General features: G+C 39.9%; 1 protein-coding gene across 4 annotated transcripts in view; it reads right to left on the reverse strand.

The window, feature by feature from the left end:
* Positions 1–15,423, reverse strand: part of YLPM1 (YLP motif containing 1) — a 67,213-nt gene extending 51,790 nt beyond the window's left edge. For 2 of the 4 annotated variants that reach the window (XM_082451501.1, XM_082451500.1), the window contains exons 1-4: positions 14,364–15,421; positions 4,891–5,127; positions 3,760–3,939; positions 1,551–2,545 (exon numbers count right to left, since the gene is read on the reverse strand). In XM_082451501.1, the coding sequence (XP_082307627.1) occupies positions 1,551–2,545; positions 3,760–3,939; positions 4,891–5,127; positions 14,364–15,236 (2,285 nt within the window). In that variant the 5' untranslated portion in view covers positions 15,237–15,421. Of the gene's footprint in view, positions 1–1,550; positions 2,546–3,759; positions 3,940–4,890; positions 5,128–9,606; positions 14,275–14,363 lie in introns of those variants that run through there. The other 2 variants (XR_014261023.1, XM_082451502.1) reach the window with 2 other exon arrangements.
* Between the last annotated feature and the right edge of the window lie 361 nt (positions 15,424–15,784).

Below are 15,784 nucleotides of genomic sequence, written 5' to 3' on the forward strand. Positions count from 1 at the left end.
CTCCATGGGGTAATGTATGTAAAGCTTCTGACAAGGCTTCTGGTACTCAGCGGATTCACGTTAATTGCCTTTAATTAGCTTTCATTTTTGGATGGAGTTCTGTTTTCTGAATATAAACTTGGAGAACAAATAAAAAATATATTTTGTTTTCAAATATTGAAATGAGGTTTAAATTTAAAATTATGATGTAGATCCATCAACACTGAGATGGAAAACTAACCAATGCTGACAAGTGGAAAAACCAAGTTACAAAATAATACACTTAGTATGCTTCAATTTTTTATGACATATGTTTTAAAAATTATTACCTCCAGATAGTAGAATTAGGTGACTTTTACTTTTTTTCAATACTTTCCTGTCCTGTCTAAATTTTATATAAGGAGTATTTCCAGTACAATTTCCAATTGGAAAAAAATCTGATTGAAAATGTTTTTGTAAGAATATAATCATTTAGGCCAACTTGGGGGAAAAATATTTTTACAAACTTGGAAAAATAAATTTAACACCTTTTAAAAGGTAAAAGGAAAAATTCAGAAACTACTAGTAAATGTTTTGTGTGCTTTTCTAAATAAAAATGTGGTTCAGGGGGCTTCCCTGGTGGCGCAGTGGTTGAGAATCTGCCTGCCAATGCAGGGGACACGGGTTCGAGCCCTGGTCTGGGAAGATCCCACATGCCGCGGAGCAACTGGGCCCGTGAGCCACAACTGCTGAGCCTGCGCGTCTGGAGCCTGTGCTCCGCAACAAGAGAGGCCACGATAATAAGAGGCCCGCGCACCGCGATGAAGAGTGGCCCCCACTTGCCGCAACTGGAGAAAGCCCTCGCACAGAAACGAAGACCCAACACAGCCAAAAATAAATAAATTTAAAAAAAAAAGAATGCCACCTCAAAAAATGCCACTTTGGCATAAATATGGTTTAAAAAAAAAAAAAAATGTGGTTCAAACAAAAGAAAAACATCTCCTAAACTGAGGAAAATATAAAGGATAAAAGTTCCATGGGGGCAGGGATTGTGTCTGTTATGTTACATTCACTGCTAGAAGCACAAATATTAATAAATATTTGCTGAACAAATGGATAAAATAAAAGTCCTATTTACCCTTACACTAAATTTCATCACTTTACTTCACTAGATGCTTATTCATTTTTATCTCCAACAGTTGGCATATCATGTCACAGAAAGAAGTTACCAATCCAGTTATTTGTTACATAAACAAAAAGCAAAAAAGATCAATAAATTTAATAAAAATTGCTTTTGAAGCTGACAGTCACTAAGGAATTGATAAGCATTACTCTAAACCACTACATTCATCCTGGACTAAAATCGCTACATACAGGATAAAAGCAATGACATCAAAGAAAGGGGGGCATGTTGCCATTTCTAGATTTCATTATGTCATGTCTAATAAGTGAACAACACTAACATTATTAACTGTAAACCAGGAATGTATAATACAAAGAGAACGTAAAAGCCTACTCAGCCTGTATCAGCAAAGCAGCAAAACCACCACACCCCCACTCCCCATCCGCTCCCAAAAAAAAGGCAGACCTACCTTGGGCCTCTTGGACCTTCCAAGTAACTGCTTCTAGGAGGATCTGGAAGCAATCCACCTGACCTCCCTGGCATGTCCTTGACTGCAGTGATTGGCTGAGATGGAGCAGCTGAAGACTCCCCAAGTCCTTGCTCAGATGAGAATGAACTGTATGGCAGAGCAGACTTGCTCAGTGGAGCTTTAGAATTCACTTGTTCAGATGGGCCAATGGCTGATTGCAATGGAGGATGGTAAGTTGAGGGTGGGGCTGAACCAAAAGACACAGGAGTGGGAAGCAGTGCTGGTCTAGGTTTCTCTGGAACTTGTGAGTTCTGAGAACTGGAGGCTGGTGGAACTGGGGCTGTTGTTAACTGAGGAGGTATCCCTTGCGGAACTCCAGGGGGAGGCATTCCTGGAGGAGGTGTGGCTGAAGATAATGGTGGGAGGGGCATAACAGGTGGAGGTGCTGTTGAAGAGAGAGACGGTGGGGGAAGAACTGGTGGCGGCCCTGCAGAAGAGAGGGAAGGCGGGGGTAGAACTGGTGGTGGCCCTGCAGAAGAGAGAGATGGAGGCATCACAGGTGGGGGCACAGAGGTTGGTAGAGAAGGTGGCATCACAGGTGGGGGCATGCCAGGTGGTGGCACTGAAGCAGGCAGGGCAGGGGGCATCACTGGTGGTGGCAATGATGGAGGCAATACCGGAGGAGGCATTGTTGGTAGAGGTGGAGGCATCTGAGAATATGGGACAAAAGGTGGCGGCATGGACATGTTCCCCATATACTGGTTCTTCATGTTCTGAAATGAATTGACTTTCTCCTGGAGATAGGTCTGAGTGGCTTTCATATGTCCCTGCCATGTTTTCCACTGCTTCTCATACTCCTGAAGCTGATCTTTATGAGGATACGAATGAAGCTGTTCCTCCCACAGCTGAAACTCTCGCTCCCAATCTTGGTAGAGATGTTGAAACTGCTGCTGCTGCATCTCATAATGCCGCATCTGCAAATCTACAGACATGGTCTACAAATAAAGGGATAAAAATTATTTCAAGACATTCATATAAGAGAATTAATCATAAGTTAAAATATTAATGAATCAAGGGCATTTGCAGCCTTAGGAAATTAGAACACAAGACTTTGGGAGGCTAAGGATAAGCTTGTTAAATCCTTTCCATGATGATCATTCGTCTTTCTCCCTCTGACTTATTTATATGTTATCACTGAGTTGGAAAAAATCTACCAAACACTAAAGCAAATACCTATCTCAGCAACAAGTATTTTTCAAGTTTTTATTACTACTATGGGTCATTTTAAATATTACTATTGAAAATGATCTGTTATAGACATATAGACGTAAGTTTATACCTCACAGATACAAGACAAACAAGTATCTAAGTCACTTCATCTTTTGTGGTGCATTTGCTTAGGTTTTTTGTGGTGGTTGCTTTGATCTTGCTGGTGGATTTCTGCTTGTTACTGCAGTGCTTCTCAGGCAAAAACACAGGTTAACTTGAAGTAACATAAGAAGCCCTGGTTCTTCTTCTTCTTTTTTTTTTGGCCACTGCGCGGCTTACAGGACCTTAGTTCCCAGACCAGGGATTGAACCCCGCGCCCTTGGCAGTGAAAGCACAGAGTCCTAACCACTGGACCACCAGGGAATTCCTTTTTTTTTTTTTTAAATTGAAGTATAGTTGATTTACAATATTGTGTAAGTTTCAGGTGTACAGCAAAAAAAAGAAAAAAATATATACACACACACACATTCTTTTTCAGATTCTTTTCCATTATAGGTTATTACAAGAGAGTGAATATAGCTCCCTGTGCTATACAGTTAAGTCCTTGTTGTTTATCTATTTTATATATAGTAGTGTGTATCTGTTAACCCCAAACTCCTAATTTATCCCTCCCCCTGCTTTCCCCTTTGATAACCATAAGTTTGTTTCTATGTCTGTGAGTCTGTAAGAAGCTCTGGTTCTTAAATCCCTTAGCAACAGTACTCTAACATCTGCCTGGGTTAACATGATCAGAAGATTCCACTATACCTGCCCTTCCCCAAGAGCATTTTCATAATACCACATTTCCCAAGCCCCCAGTAATGTGACAAATAACTACTTGGGCACTCCAGGGGAAACATCTGATATCTTTCCTTCTTCATACTTAAATCTCTTTCATGAGAAACAAATCCCTTTAACATCCTGGGGCAATTTCCCACGTGGCAACTGAGGAAGCACTCACCTGTATATGTGGTGGATGCTGTATAATCTGCTGGTACTGTTGTAGGATCTGCTGTAACTGAGTGTGCTTCTGCATTATTCCCTGATACTGGAAGCCAACTCGATGCTGCTGGTGCTGCTGCCAGTGTGCTGCTGCAGCCTGCAACTGTTTTAACCTGGCGTCTTCTTCCGGGTCCTCAGACTAACGATAAAAGAGAGGGTACAGTTTTTTTCTAAGTCATAAACAGCAACCAAATTAATAAGAAACCTGAATATTTTATAAAGTATTCTGTTGTAATAGTATTGTGTTATAAAGTCCAGAATCTCTGCAACTCTGAGAAAAGCTATTCTATCTTTAGATAAAATACCTAGTTCTATCTATACTGTGATCATGGATACTAATACAAAGGAATTTATAAATCCCACGGTCTTTACGAGAATAATCACCTCACTGTTCCTAAATAGGATAACCATTTCCCCAGCAGAAAGTCAACCCACAGTTACTATCCTTTTCACTATATGAGAAATCTCTTTTTCACCTTAGTCACTTTTCACCAGCTGACTACAGTGTAATCATCATGTTTCAATAATATTTCCACATAAGGCTCTTGGGAGAACAATGACCTTTGGACCAATGTGAGAACTTTCCATGTGCCAGTCAGTATGCTAAGCGACAAGGATTATCACATTTAATGCTTTAATAGCTCAGTAAGAAAGCTACTATTTGAATATGCCCATTTCGTAGATGAGGAAATTGAAGCATAGAATGGTTAACTAACTTGCTCAGAGTCACCACCAGCAAGTAGCAATGCCTGGACTACAGCCCAGGCAGTTTGACAATAAAAGCTGAATCTCTTAATTACTGCCCTGTGCTGCCAATACGAAAACACCCACCCTTGCATCCCTTTACTGCTTAGAGACACTCAATTCAGAAGAGTGTCTAATTCTTCACTCTCACTTAAACGACGAAAAAATGCCTTTTCTAAACCTGATACGGCATACATCTGATTATTCCACAAATGAAATTTTACGTGCACTTAAAAAAAAAAAAAACACATGAAAATATATATCCATTTATAACAAAGGTACATATATATATGAATCAGAAAAAAACAGAACTTAATAAATACCAAGTAATTAATTTCATGGTTACCTGGGGTTCCTCAGGTGGGAGAGGAGGTGGTACGTCCTCATTAGGGGGTGGTAATGGGGGCTCCTCCGATGGAGGGGGTTCTGGTACTTGGCTGGTGGCAGGTACAGTAACCTCTTCCTTTACTGGCTCAGCTGCATCCTTTGCTACAACAGGACCTTTTTTGTGTCCCGGCAAATGCACTTTTGTCCTCTGCTGCAAACTAAGCAGGTGCTGTCGATACCAATATTGCTGCTGTTCCTACAACAGAAACCATTTTTAAGTCAGAAAGAGAAAAACAAATATCGTATATTAATGCATATATGTGGAACCTAGAAAAATGGTACAGATGAATCGGTTTGCAGGGCAAAAACAGAGACACAGATGTAGAGAACAAACGTATGGACACCAAGGGGGGAAAGCAGTGGGGGGTGGGGGGGGGTAGTGTGATGAATTGGGAGATTGGGATTGACATGTATACACTAATGTGTATAAAATGGATGACTAATAAGAACCTGCTGTATAAAAAAATAAATAAAATTAAATTAAAAAATTAAAAAAAAAATTTTAATTGACAATCCTGTATATCTGCAACTTGGTTTTGACAGGGAGCTACATTTGTGTCTGTGTTCATGTATTTATACATAAGAAAAGGCAAACCTGAACTGGGAAAGGCAAATAAATAAACATGATCTTTCAATTCCTCCCCCAAATTTATATATTTAAGTTAAACCATACATGTTAATTCAACATACCTCTCTATTCTCATTAAAAAAACATGCTTTTGGAGGTGAGAGTAGTCTTTCTGATAAAAGATCAGAGTAAATCTTTTCAGTATTCATAGCTATTGTTTTTAACTTGCCTTTAGTTGGTTCAGTTTTATCCACGGGGGTCTCGTGATTAATGAATATAATAAATAGCCCTACCTCTTCTCTCTGTCTTCTCTTCTGCAGTGTCCTTCCCTCTTTTAAACACCTGCTGTATCATTAATCTTGCCATACCCAGGTATATATGCATAAATGAAAATATATTGTGTTTTAGAATGCTTTCTATTTATTTTAAAAGTTTCACTTTGTCTTCCAAGTTATACTGTAATTTGATTTTCTGGAAGCTTATTTTGTGCTTCCACTTTCTAAAAATTACCACAATAATAAGTTTAATGTGGAAAAAAATTAGAAGATACAGCCTATCCTGATTATTCATGGATTCTGTATTTGTGAATTTGCCAACTTGCTAAAATTTATTTCTAACTCTAAAATCAACACTCAGGGAACTTTCACAGTCATTTGTGGACACGTGTAGATGGGCAAAAAATTAGTTATCTGACTTCCTGTCTGAGGCAGAACACGGCCATGCTCTGCCGTTTTGTTTAGTTCTTATATTGTAAATAAGTGTTCTTTTCAAGGTCTATTTAGGGCCACATTTTTCACATTTCTGTACTTTTTGGTTGAAGATTTTGCTGTTTAAAATGGCCCCCAAGCATTGTGCTGAAGTGCTGTCTAGTATTCCTAAGTGTGAGAACGCTATGCGCTATGATGTGCCTTAAGAAGAAAATACTTGTGTTGGATAAGCTTCTTTCAGGCATGTGTTATGGTGCTGCTGGCTGTGAGTTCAATGTTAATGAATCAACAATATACATTAAATAAGTTGTTTTTAAACAGAAACACATATAAAACAAGGTTATGTATTGATTGGTTGAAGAAAACGTGACCAAAGGCCCACAGGAACCTAACCCTGCACTTCCCCTAGGAGCAATCGTTCAGTATTCACTAATTCAGGGTTCTTGACAACTTTATAAAATATAAATACCTCAAATAAAGAGATTCAACTACAAATAAGCAATAATTAAAATCAATTTTAAAAAATCCCACCGCTCAGAAATAACTACAGTATCTTCATTATCCCAGTGTTCACTATATAATTCCCCATGGTTACAAGGTGGCATAAGGAAAAAAAAGTTGTCATAACACTAAAATATTCACTAATGAACTACACTATATACTTCTATAATTAACAACAGCATATAAACAAAAACAAAAGCATACATTTCTACTACAATTATAAAAATGCAGGATCTAGCAGAAGTACTACCAGTTAACAACCAAAAAGAATTTTTATAATAGGAACTGCAAAAGAGAATGACATGAATATCAAATGTTGAAAAACAGCCCCTGGAAAAATGTATAAATCCCTAAAATATTTTTTCAACATATTCAAAAACAAAATAAATGATGATAATATAATGTTGTCACACAATTTTGTCACAAAAATTATAGTACAGAAACCTAATCTACACTTTATTCTTTTTTTTTTTTTTTTTGTATTTAAAAAACATTTATTTTTGATGAAAACATAAATACTTTTTAAAGCACTCTGACTTTCTTTTTTCTGGTAACTGCTACCTGAAAATATCTCTGAATACTGTCCATAAGGGAAAATATTTTGAAAAAAGTGAAAAATTATGTGAGAAGGTATAGAAATCACATGCAAATAAAAAAGAGTCAAAATATATAGCCAGTATTACACTTTATTCTTTATAAACTCTAAGACTCAGCTGTTCTTTGAGCTTTATTTTTCAAGATTGTGTCCCAAATTAAATTTTTTACTTTTTACAATAAACTTTTGGTCCTTGTGTTAAACGGATTCATTTTACTTGCATTCACTGAGATTCATTATCTCTGGATAACCAGGATTTCCTATATTGTTACTATTTTACTGTATATCCTCTCCAATTTTCCACATGCAAATATACATGATACTCTTTTCTCACGAAACATACTGTCTTGTTATCTGTTTTTTCATTTGCAGAATGTAACTGTCTTGGGAGAGAGGTGTTTCATGCTTTTCTCGTATCATGTCTGGTGCTTAAGCATAGTGCTGGAACACACAGTAGAATGTCAATAAATAGTTGCTGATCAGCTAAAGACTTCCCTTCTAGGTTACTAATTTCTATGACCTGAAACTTGCTACATCCCTTTGGAATAGTAAATTCCATCTCACTAACTCCATCCTGAAGTTTGGGTCATGACTGGGTTTTTCTCTTTTTAATTATCATACACATAACCATCAGTTCCTGAAATATAATTACTTTTACTATTCAACATGAAAAAAAAAGAAAAAAAAACCCACACACTGTTCATGATAGTCAACAACTATGTGGTATTAAAACATTTTCAACATTCTTCCATTATTGTATGAAAATACTGAAAACAGCAACAGGCTTGTTTTTTAGCTTTAAAAAATTAATAAACTCTTTCAAGTAGAAGTTAAAAGTTTCCTTTTTTCTAAGTTACTTTGAAAGCATCACCAAAAGATACAAAGATGCAAACTATCTTTCATAAACTAGAAGCCAGTGGCTATCGACAGGAAGATTATTCAGGTCTAGATTCTTTATCAATTTATACCCACCTTATTCTCGTGCTTTCTATCTTTGTCTTAGACCTAGTCTAAGGTTAAAACCTTGTTAGGAGCTCAAGTACTTGTTGATTTACTAACAGTATGCACTGTAGATCAATTTCTACTTAATATGAACCCAATAAGCAGAAACCAGATCTAATTCAATCCTAGGACGAGGCTTTGGCACATTTTTAAAGCTCTGCAAATGAATAATGATGAAATCATTCAGAAATATCTTCAGTGACCCCAGAAAAGGTTGCTTTATCTCTATTTTAAAAAGGAATAAAACCTGCCTGGACTTGCTAATGAAGCTGAAATAGTAGCCAGTTCTGAATGTCCCATTATATCAGACAACTCCATCTCATATAGGATGTTAGTTCATAGGTAGAGTAAAATCACAGTAAATGTCACATCCAAAAAGAGATTGGGGGCTTCCCTGGTGGCGCAGTGGTTGAGAATCTGCCTGCCAATGCGGGGGACACGGGTTCGAGCCCTGGTCTGGGAAGATCCCACATGCCGTGGAGCAACTACGCCCGTGAGCCACAATTACTGAGCCTGCGCGTCTGGAGCCTGTGCTCCGCAACAAGAGAGGCCGCTACAGTGAGAGGCCCGCGCACCGTGATGAAGAGTGGCCCCCACTTGCCACAACTAGAGAAAGCCCTCGCACAGAAACGAAGACCCAACACAGCCATAAATGAATGAATAAATAAATAAATGAATAAATAAAAATTTTAAAAAAAAGTATTTGTTCCTTATTAAAAAAAAAAAAAAAAAGAGAGATTGAATAGAGTTAAAAAGTAAGGATGTATTTGTCATAAATACCATTACCAAAAAAGGTGCTAATTAATTCAGCAAGTATTTACTGACCACGTGCTACCAGCACAGTAAGGAACTAGGTACTAAATGATTCTCCAAGTAGGGAAATATAAAGAAGGAAGGACAGGGAGAGAGAGAGAGAGGATGAATGAATGAATGGATGAATGAATGAATGAACACATGTGTCTATGTGTGTGATGTTTTAAAGATTAATTTTGAAAGGTTGCCTTTCCCGTCCAGGTTGATTAGGACAAATGCCTGTAACATTAAATGTTCAATGTCATATCCTAAAGCAAGTGGGATGGGGAGGGGGGACTTGGTAAAATAATGAAGTGGATTTCCATTTTTAAAATTTATTTAAAATATATTTATTTTCAACATTTTTGAAGTTCACACTCTATTCCAGGAATTAAGGTCCCATCTTAAAAAAAAAACCTCCTTTACTGTGCTTCTTCCTCCAGCTCCTGCCCACATTCTCTCTCTCTCTCTCCTTCAGTCAAACTTCTTGAAAGAGTTGTCTATACTCACCATCCCCATTTCCTCACCTTCCATCACTCCTCAAATCAATGCAATATGGCTTCAGTCACTATGAAACTGCTCCTGCCAAGGTCAACAATAATCTACATGTCAGTAAATGCAAAAGATAACTCACAGTCTTCATCTTGCTTGACCTCTCAGCAGTAACACAGCTGACTACTCCCTCCTCCTAGAAACAGTCTTCCCTTCACTTCTGTGGCACTGCACTGTCCTGATTTTCCAGCCACCTATTTGGCCTTTCTTCCCATTGGTTCCCTTAGGTACTGTGGTTCTGCAGGGCTTGGCTCAATGTCCTTTAAACTTTATTCTTACTCTACACACACTCCTCAGGAGACCTCATCTATTTCTGTGCCTTCAAATACCATTTTTATGCTGATGACTCACAAGTCTATGTCTCCCAGATCTCACTTCTAGACTCCAGACCTATATCTAACTTCTAACTGGACATCTCCATTTGGAATCTTATGTCTCAAGGATCTTAACTCAGTAAGTCTAAAACTTAACTCATCATTTTCCCTTCATCCCCAAACCTGTTCTTCCCCCTCCTGTAGGTTATTAGTATATGGAACCACCATCCACCCAGTTTCCTATCCCAGAAACCCAGGAATCGTCCTTGATGCCTCCCTCTCCACTACTACTCAAACTCCAATTGGATTCTAGCACCAAAATATTTCTCCAGTCTTTCCACTTCTCTCCATCTCCTCCATCACCATCCAAGTCCAAGCCACTACTAACTCTTGCCTGGATCACTCTATTCACTATTCCCTCTAAATCACTCTTGCTCCTTTCGATTCCACTCTCCCCAAAGCAGTGTGAACTTTCAAAAAAGCCAATCTGTCACATTTGCCTATATAAAATCCTTCAGTGGCTTCCTACTCCCCTTAGGATAAAGTCCTCATAGGTCCTCCCTGGCCTGGTTTGTACCTTCAGTAAGCCCTACTGAACTTAATTCTTTGAACTCTTATCTGGTTATTTCCTACCCATTCTTCAGGTTTCATTTAAATATTACTTGCAAAGGGAGGTCTCTTCAATTAGGTTAGAGCTCCCAGCTATATTCAATCATTTGAAAAATATATATTCTTCACCTACTATGTGCTAGACCCTGAGCAAGGCCTTGTGAATACAACGGTGAGCTTAAAAAAGCTCACCTTTTCCTAATCCTTATGGAATGGTCTAGTGATATTTTCTATTTTATAATTCCACAGCACCTTACACGTCTTCAATTACTTTTTAAATGTCTTTTCCCCGCACTGGAACAAGTGAATGAGGGCAGGTACCTTGTCTATTTTGTTCACCATTTCATCTCCAGTACTAAGCACAGTTCTTGGCACACAGTTGTTACTCAATATATATTTGAGTATTAAATAGTGACTAAAAACTCTAATCAAAGCCAACAGCTTTACCTAAATAAGTTTTAAGAATAAAAGAATAAATCACAGTTCATTAAAAAAAGACCAGTATGCATTTTACCTAGCCAGTCCTTGAAACACACAGAAAAGTTAATTCTTCAAAAAAGACACATTCCATTATATCACCACTTTACTCTGAAAACTAGAAATTAAATGGAAGAATATCAAGCACTTATCTTGTCTTTTCTATGCTAACTGTATTTCCAATCAAACAGCCCTAGTTCGTGAATGAAAGTTTTTCTTTACAGAATTCCTTATGGTAAATATAGAAGAAACAGCAGGAAAAAAATCACCATATTGCAACCTCTAACAAAGAAATAATTTACTCAAGCAAAGACCATCAAAAGATGAACCACTAGATGAAATATGAGTTGCAAGACTGATGGGAAGCTTTACAGCAGAGAAACCAGTCACCCCCCTTGATCAATCTTGGCACCACTAACTATGGGACAACCAGGCACTGAGTGACTCCTGATGGGATGCAAATGAAGTACACAGCACTACCTAGGTTACGAAGTACACTCGACAAAAGAAAGGTGAACTTAAATCTAAGAAGGCTGCACAGTTAATGCCTAGTTTACAAAAAACATGGGAGAGAGAGGAACAAGTCAAATGACACCAACGAGACAGCAGACAAATCCAGGACGTGGGACATTCTACAGGATAACTGACACAGATTTTTCATCAAGCTCAATGGCAAGGGTAGAGAAACAGAACAGGAGAGACTGACCTAAATCAGGGATTCTCAAGTGAGAGTGATTTTGCCCCCCAGGGGATATTTGGCAATATCTGGAAACATTTTTGTTAGTCACAACTGGGGGCTGCTACTGGCATCTAGCAGGTAGAGGCCAGAGATGCTGCTAAACATCCTACAATGCACAAGACAGCCCCACAACAGAATTATTCTGCCCCAAAATGTCTATATTGAAACCCAATTTGAACAAACCATCAAAACTTTATTAAGTCCATGGGGGAATTTTAACATGGATAATATCAAGGAATTATTTTTATTAGTATGATGAGACAATAGGGGAAATCTGAACAGATCTGGTATTAGATGATAGAAACTTGTTAATTTTGTTAGGTGTTATAACGTGTTTACCTTAGAAAAAGTCCTTTAAAAAAAAATGTCTAAGAATGTAGGAATGAAATGATGTGAGATCTAAGATTCATTTAAAAATATTTCAGCAAGAACAACAGTAAAGGCCTAGGTGAAGCATACATGGCAAAATCTTGATAGCTGTTGAATCTGAGTGATGGGTATATGGGGAGAATCATACCATTTTCTCTACTTTTGTGCATGTTTAAAATCTTTCACCATAAAAAAATTTTTAATGAAATATTCCAAAAATAAAATATGAATCAACAAAGAAGGGTTAATTGTCAGAGATTGGCACTGGCATGAAGAAAATGTTTACCACCTAATAAACCAAAGTATCCTAAGTCTAGAACACGACAACTCTTGTATCTTATTCAACAAAACTTTGTGGAGAGCCGACAATCGGCAAGACACTGTCCTAGGTGCTACAGGGGATAAAAAGGTAAGTGAGGCAGTCTCTGTCTGCAAGGGACTTACAATCTGAAGAACAGAACCAAACCACATGGGTAAGCTGAAGCACGGCTTCATAGAGACCCTGATATTTGAGATGTGCCTCGAAAGCAATATAACTGCAAGGGGGGAGAGAGGGTTGAGGAAGTTGGGATGAATTCTAGAGAGAGGTAAAAAAAACCTAAAGAGGCTTAGCAAGGGCCTTCTTGATCTGGCCCATTCACACCTCTCAAATCTCATCTTCCACCACTTTCTTTACGGCTATCATCAAAGAATTTGAGGCACTGAATAGTCAAAGCACTAAAAGAAGTTCACTATAGACAAGGGTACAAAGACAGAAAAACAAAAACAGTGTTCGTGCTAAACATTCATATTAAGGACCAGTCTGATTCCCGCCCCCATCCCCCACTACCAAAAAACAATTCATTTGTCTAAGAGGCCAGAAAAAGTCCAGTAAAGATGAGGATATAAATGTCATATTTTGGCTTGGACTAACTCTGAAAGTGCTGGACAATAAAAGCACTGGAAATTTCAGAGTGGGGTGGTAAAGGGGGCAGAAATTCCATCTCTATTATAATGGAGGAATCTGGAGAAATAACCTAATGGATAGTACTAATTTGGTGTAAGCTAACAGAATCTCTCATTCTACTGTTTTACCCCAGCATCTCAAGTGTTTTCTCCTGATGATGTGCCAAGCACCACATCTTGCTTACTTAAAACAACCTGTTTCTCTTCTTAATTTCTAATGCCAAACCACTGTAAAATTAGAATAATATCTTTTGGAAATCTTTATATGTAAATCTGAGCTTGCAGATTAAAAGATTCTCTTTTTTCATGAGGGAATCTAGGTAGATTAGTAATTGCTAAAAGTGTCTATTTTAAGAAACCAAAACAAATTATTTCTTCCACTTTAATTTTATCTTCTTTCTTAAGAAAGGAATTCATTTATTACTGCTACCCTATCAATCTCTGACAGGGAAGCATCACTTGAAAGAGAAGTTTAGAGGAATGGCTCTCTCATGAATGAAGAGATGTCACGACCATTTTTTTAAAACTTGGCCGAATTCCAAGGCTGTTACTGTGGAGTAAATGGTAACAACAATGCAATGCAGCAAATTGGTCATGTCTTAAAACTATCTTTCAGTGATGTCAGAAAAGGATGTATGGGTCAGTTCCTTAAATGACCAACAGATTCCCAAAAAGGTCAAATATGTAGACTTCCCTAGGTATTGCATATATATCTATAAACATAATTAGGATGTTCCTGATTAGAACAAGATTTCCATCCTTCATTTGCTGAGGCTTCTTAATTCAGGAAGCTGACAGCTATCAGTGGCCCTTAATTTTCTTTTAAAGAAACTAACTGGTCATAAGATTCATATGCATTTCAGGTGTCAGCCCTTTGAGAAGCTTCTTTTTTATGCTGCCTCTCAAACAGAATTTTAGTTTAAGTTACAATTAAACAACAACAACAAAAAAGCCCTTTGCAACAGCAACAAAACCTAGAAGCATGGTCAAAGGAAACCAAGGAATATATCTGAAAGTAACTCTTGAGCCACCCCATCACTCTGGTGTCTAGAAATATCTTCAAACACTGTTCTTTTAATAATCCACATTTAGCTAATTAAAAAGCTGGGATGTCAGACCTTTGACTTTTATGGAATCCTCTGGAGTGTAAATTAGCTAGTTATTGTGTGTCGGAATTAGGCTAAGCGCTGGGTAAAGCCCCCAGGCCTGCTCACTTAGGGCCCTCTAGGTGAGAGACGCAGCTTGGGCAGATGTTTTCTTACCTGTGGAGTCATCGTAGAGGGATCTGGCTCAGGGGCAGCTTGCTGCTGTTCAGCACTCTTGTTCTTGGCCCCGCTCTCCAAAGGCTCTTGCTGGACAGTTGTCTTATTCCCAGAAGGGGCGGACGACGGTGGCGGAGCTAGCAGCTGGGATTTAGAATGGCCTTGGGAGGGGCGGGAAGGAGATGCCTGAGAAGAGGGCAAGTAGGACTGGGAATGGCTCAAATAGGACTGCGAGGAGGAGGAAGAGGAAGAATAAGATGGGGTGGGCGCCAGGTAGGACTGGGAAGGTGGGGACTGAGAAGGGGACGGCTGAGTGGGAGGCAGGTAGGGCTGAGACGAGGCCGGGGGGTAGTACGAGGGTGGTGGCTGAGGTGGAGGCATGTAAGATTGAGACGGGGGCATGTAAGACCCCGGCGGTACTGGGGGAGATTCAGGGGGAGAATCCAGCTCCATGGGAACCAAACCAGGAGGCCCGTCTCGTTGGTGGTGGAGCATCTGGTGTTTGTACTGCTGCTGCTTCTGATAGCTGAGAGCCGGCCCAGGTGGAGGGGGCATCGGTGGCGGCGGTGGCTGCCAGTCCCCGTAGCCGGCCCCCGGCATCACCGGCGGGGGCGGCAGGGGGGGCGGAGGAAGGTGATGGGGCTGGAGCACGCACTGCATTTGCTTCTGGTGCATCTGCTGCAGCTGCTGGAGCTGCGCCAGGTGCTGCTCGCGGAAGCTCATGAAGCCAGAAGAGGAGGGGGCCGCGGGAGTCGTCGAGCTCGAGTACCCGGGCCCCGGCGAGGCCTCAGGAAGCGCCACCGGCGGCGGCGGCGGGACCGGCGGCGGCGGATAGTGGCTGCTCCCGCCATACCGGCCCCAATTCGGGTACATATCGGAGAAGAAGGCGCAGCGCTCGTCCCGGCGTCGTTACGCGTCGCAACCGACCTCCAGGAGCTGCAGCGGCGACGGCGACAGCCGGAACTCGCGGCGCCTACAGGCCCCGGAGCGTGTAAACGGAGCGCGCCAGTGCGCCGGCGCTACCGAGCTGCGCCCGCGACCGGGAAGGCGGGGACGGTACCGGGGCGATTACGCCTGCGCAGTAGCCACAGAGAGGAGAACAAAGGCAAGATAGAGCGGCCCTTTGCTTGGCGACTCTCGGTTGCCATCTTCCTTCCGGTTCGGATAATGTAGGGGCGAGTAGAATGTTCCTATATAGCCAAGGAACCATAGAGTCTCACAGCTGAGAGCGGTGATAGAGATCGTATCGCTCTACCGGTTCGTTTTTGAATGGAAAAAAAAAAAAAAAGGTTCCATTCACAATAGCAACAATAACAAAAAACCATGAAGCAGGTAGGAATAACACTAATAAGAAATATGCAGAATCTATATAAAGGAAACTACAGAACTATACAGACTCATATCCGAGTGGAATAAAATTA

The sequence above is a fragment of the Balaenoptera physalus genome (genome assembly GCF_965194825.1).
Source record: "Balaenoptera physalus genome assembly, chromosome: 2".
Lineage (NCBI taxonomy): Eukaryota > Metazoa > Chordata > Mammalia > Artiodactyla > Balaenopteridae > Balaenoptera > Balaenoptera physalus.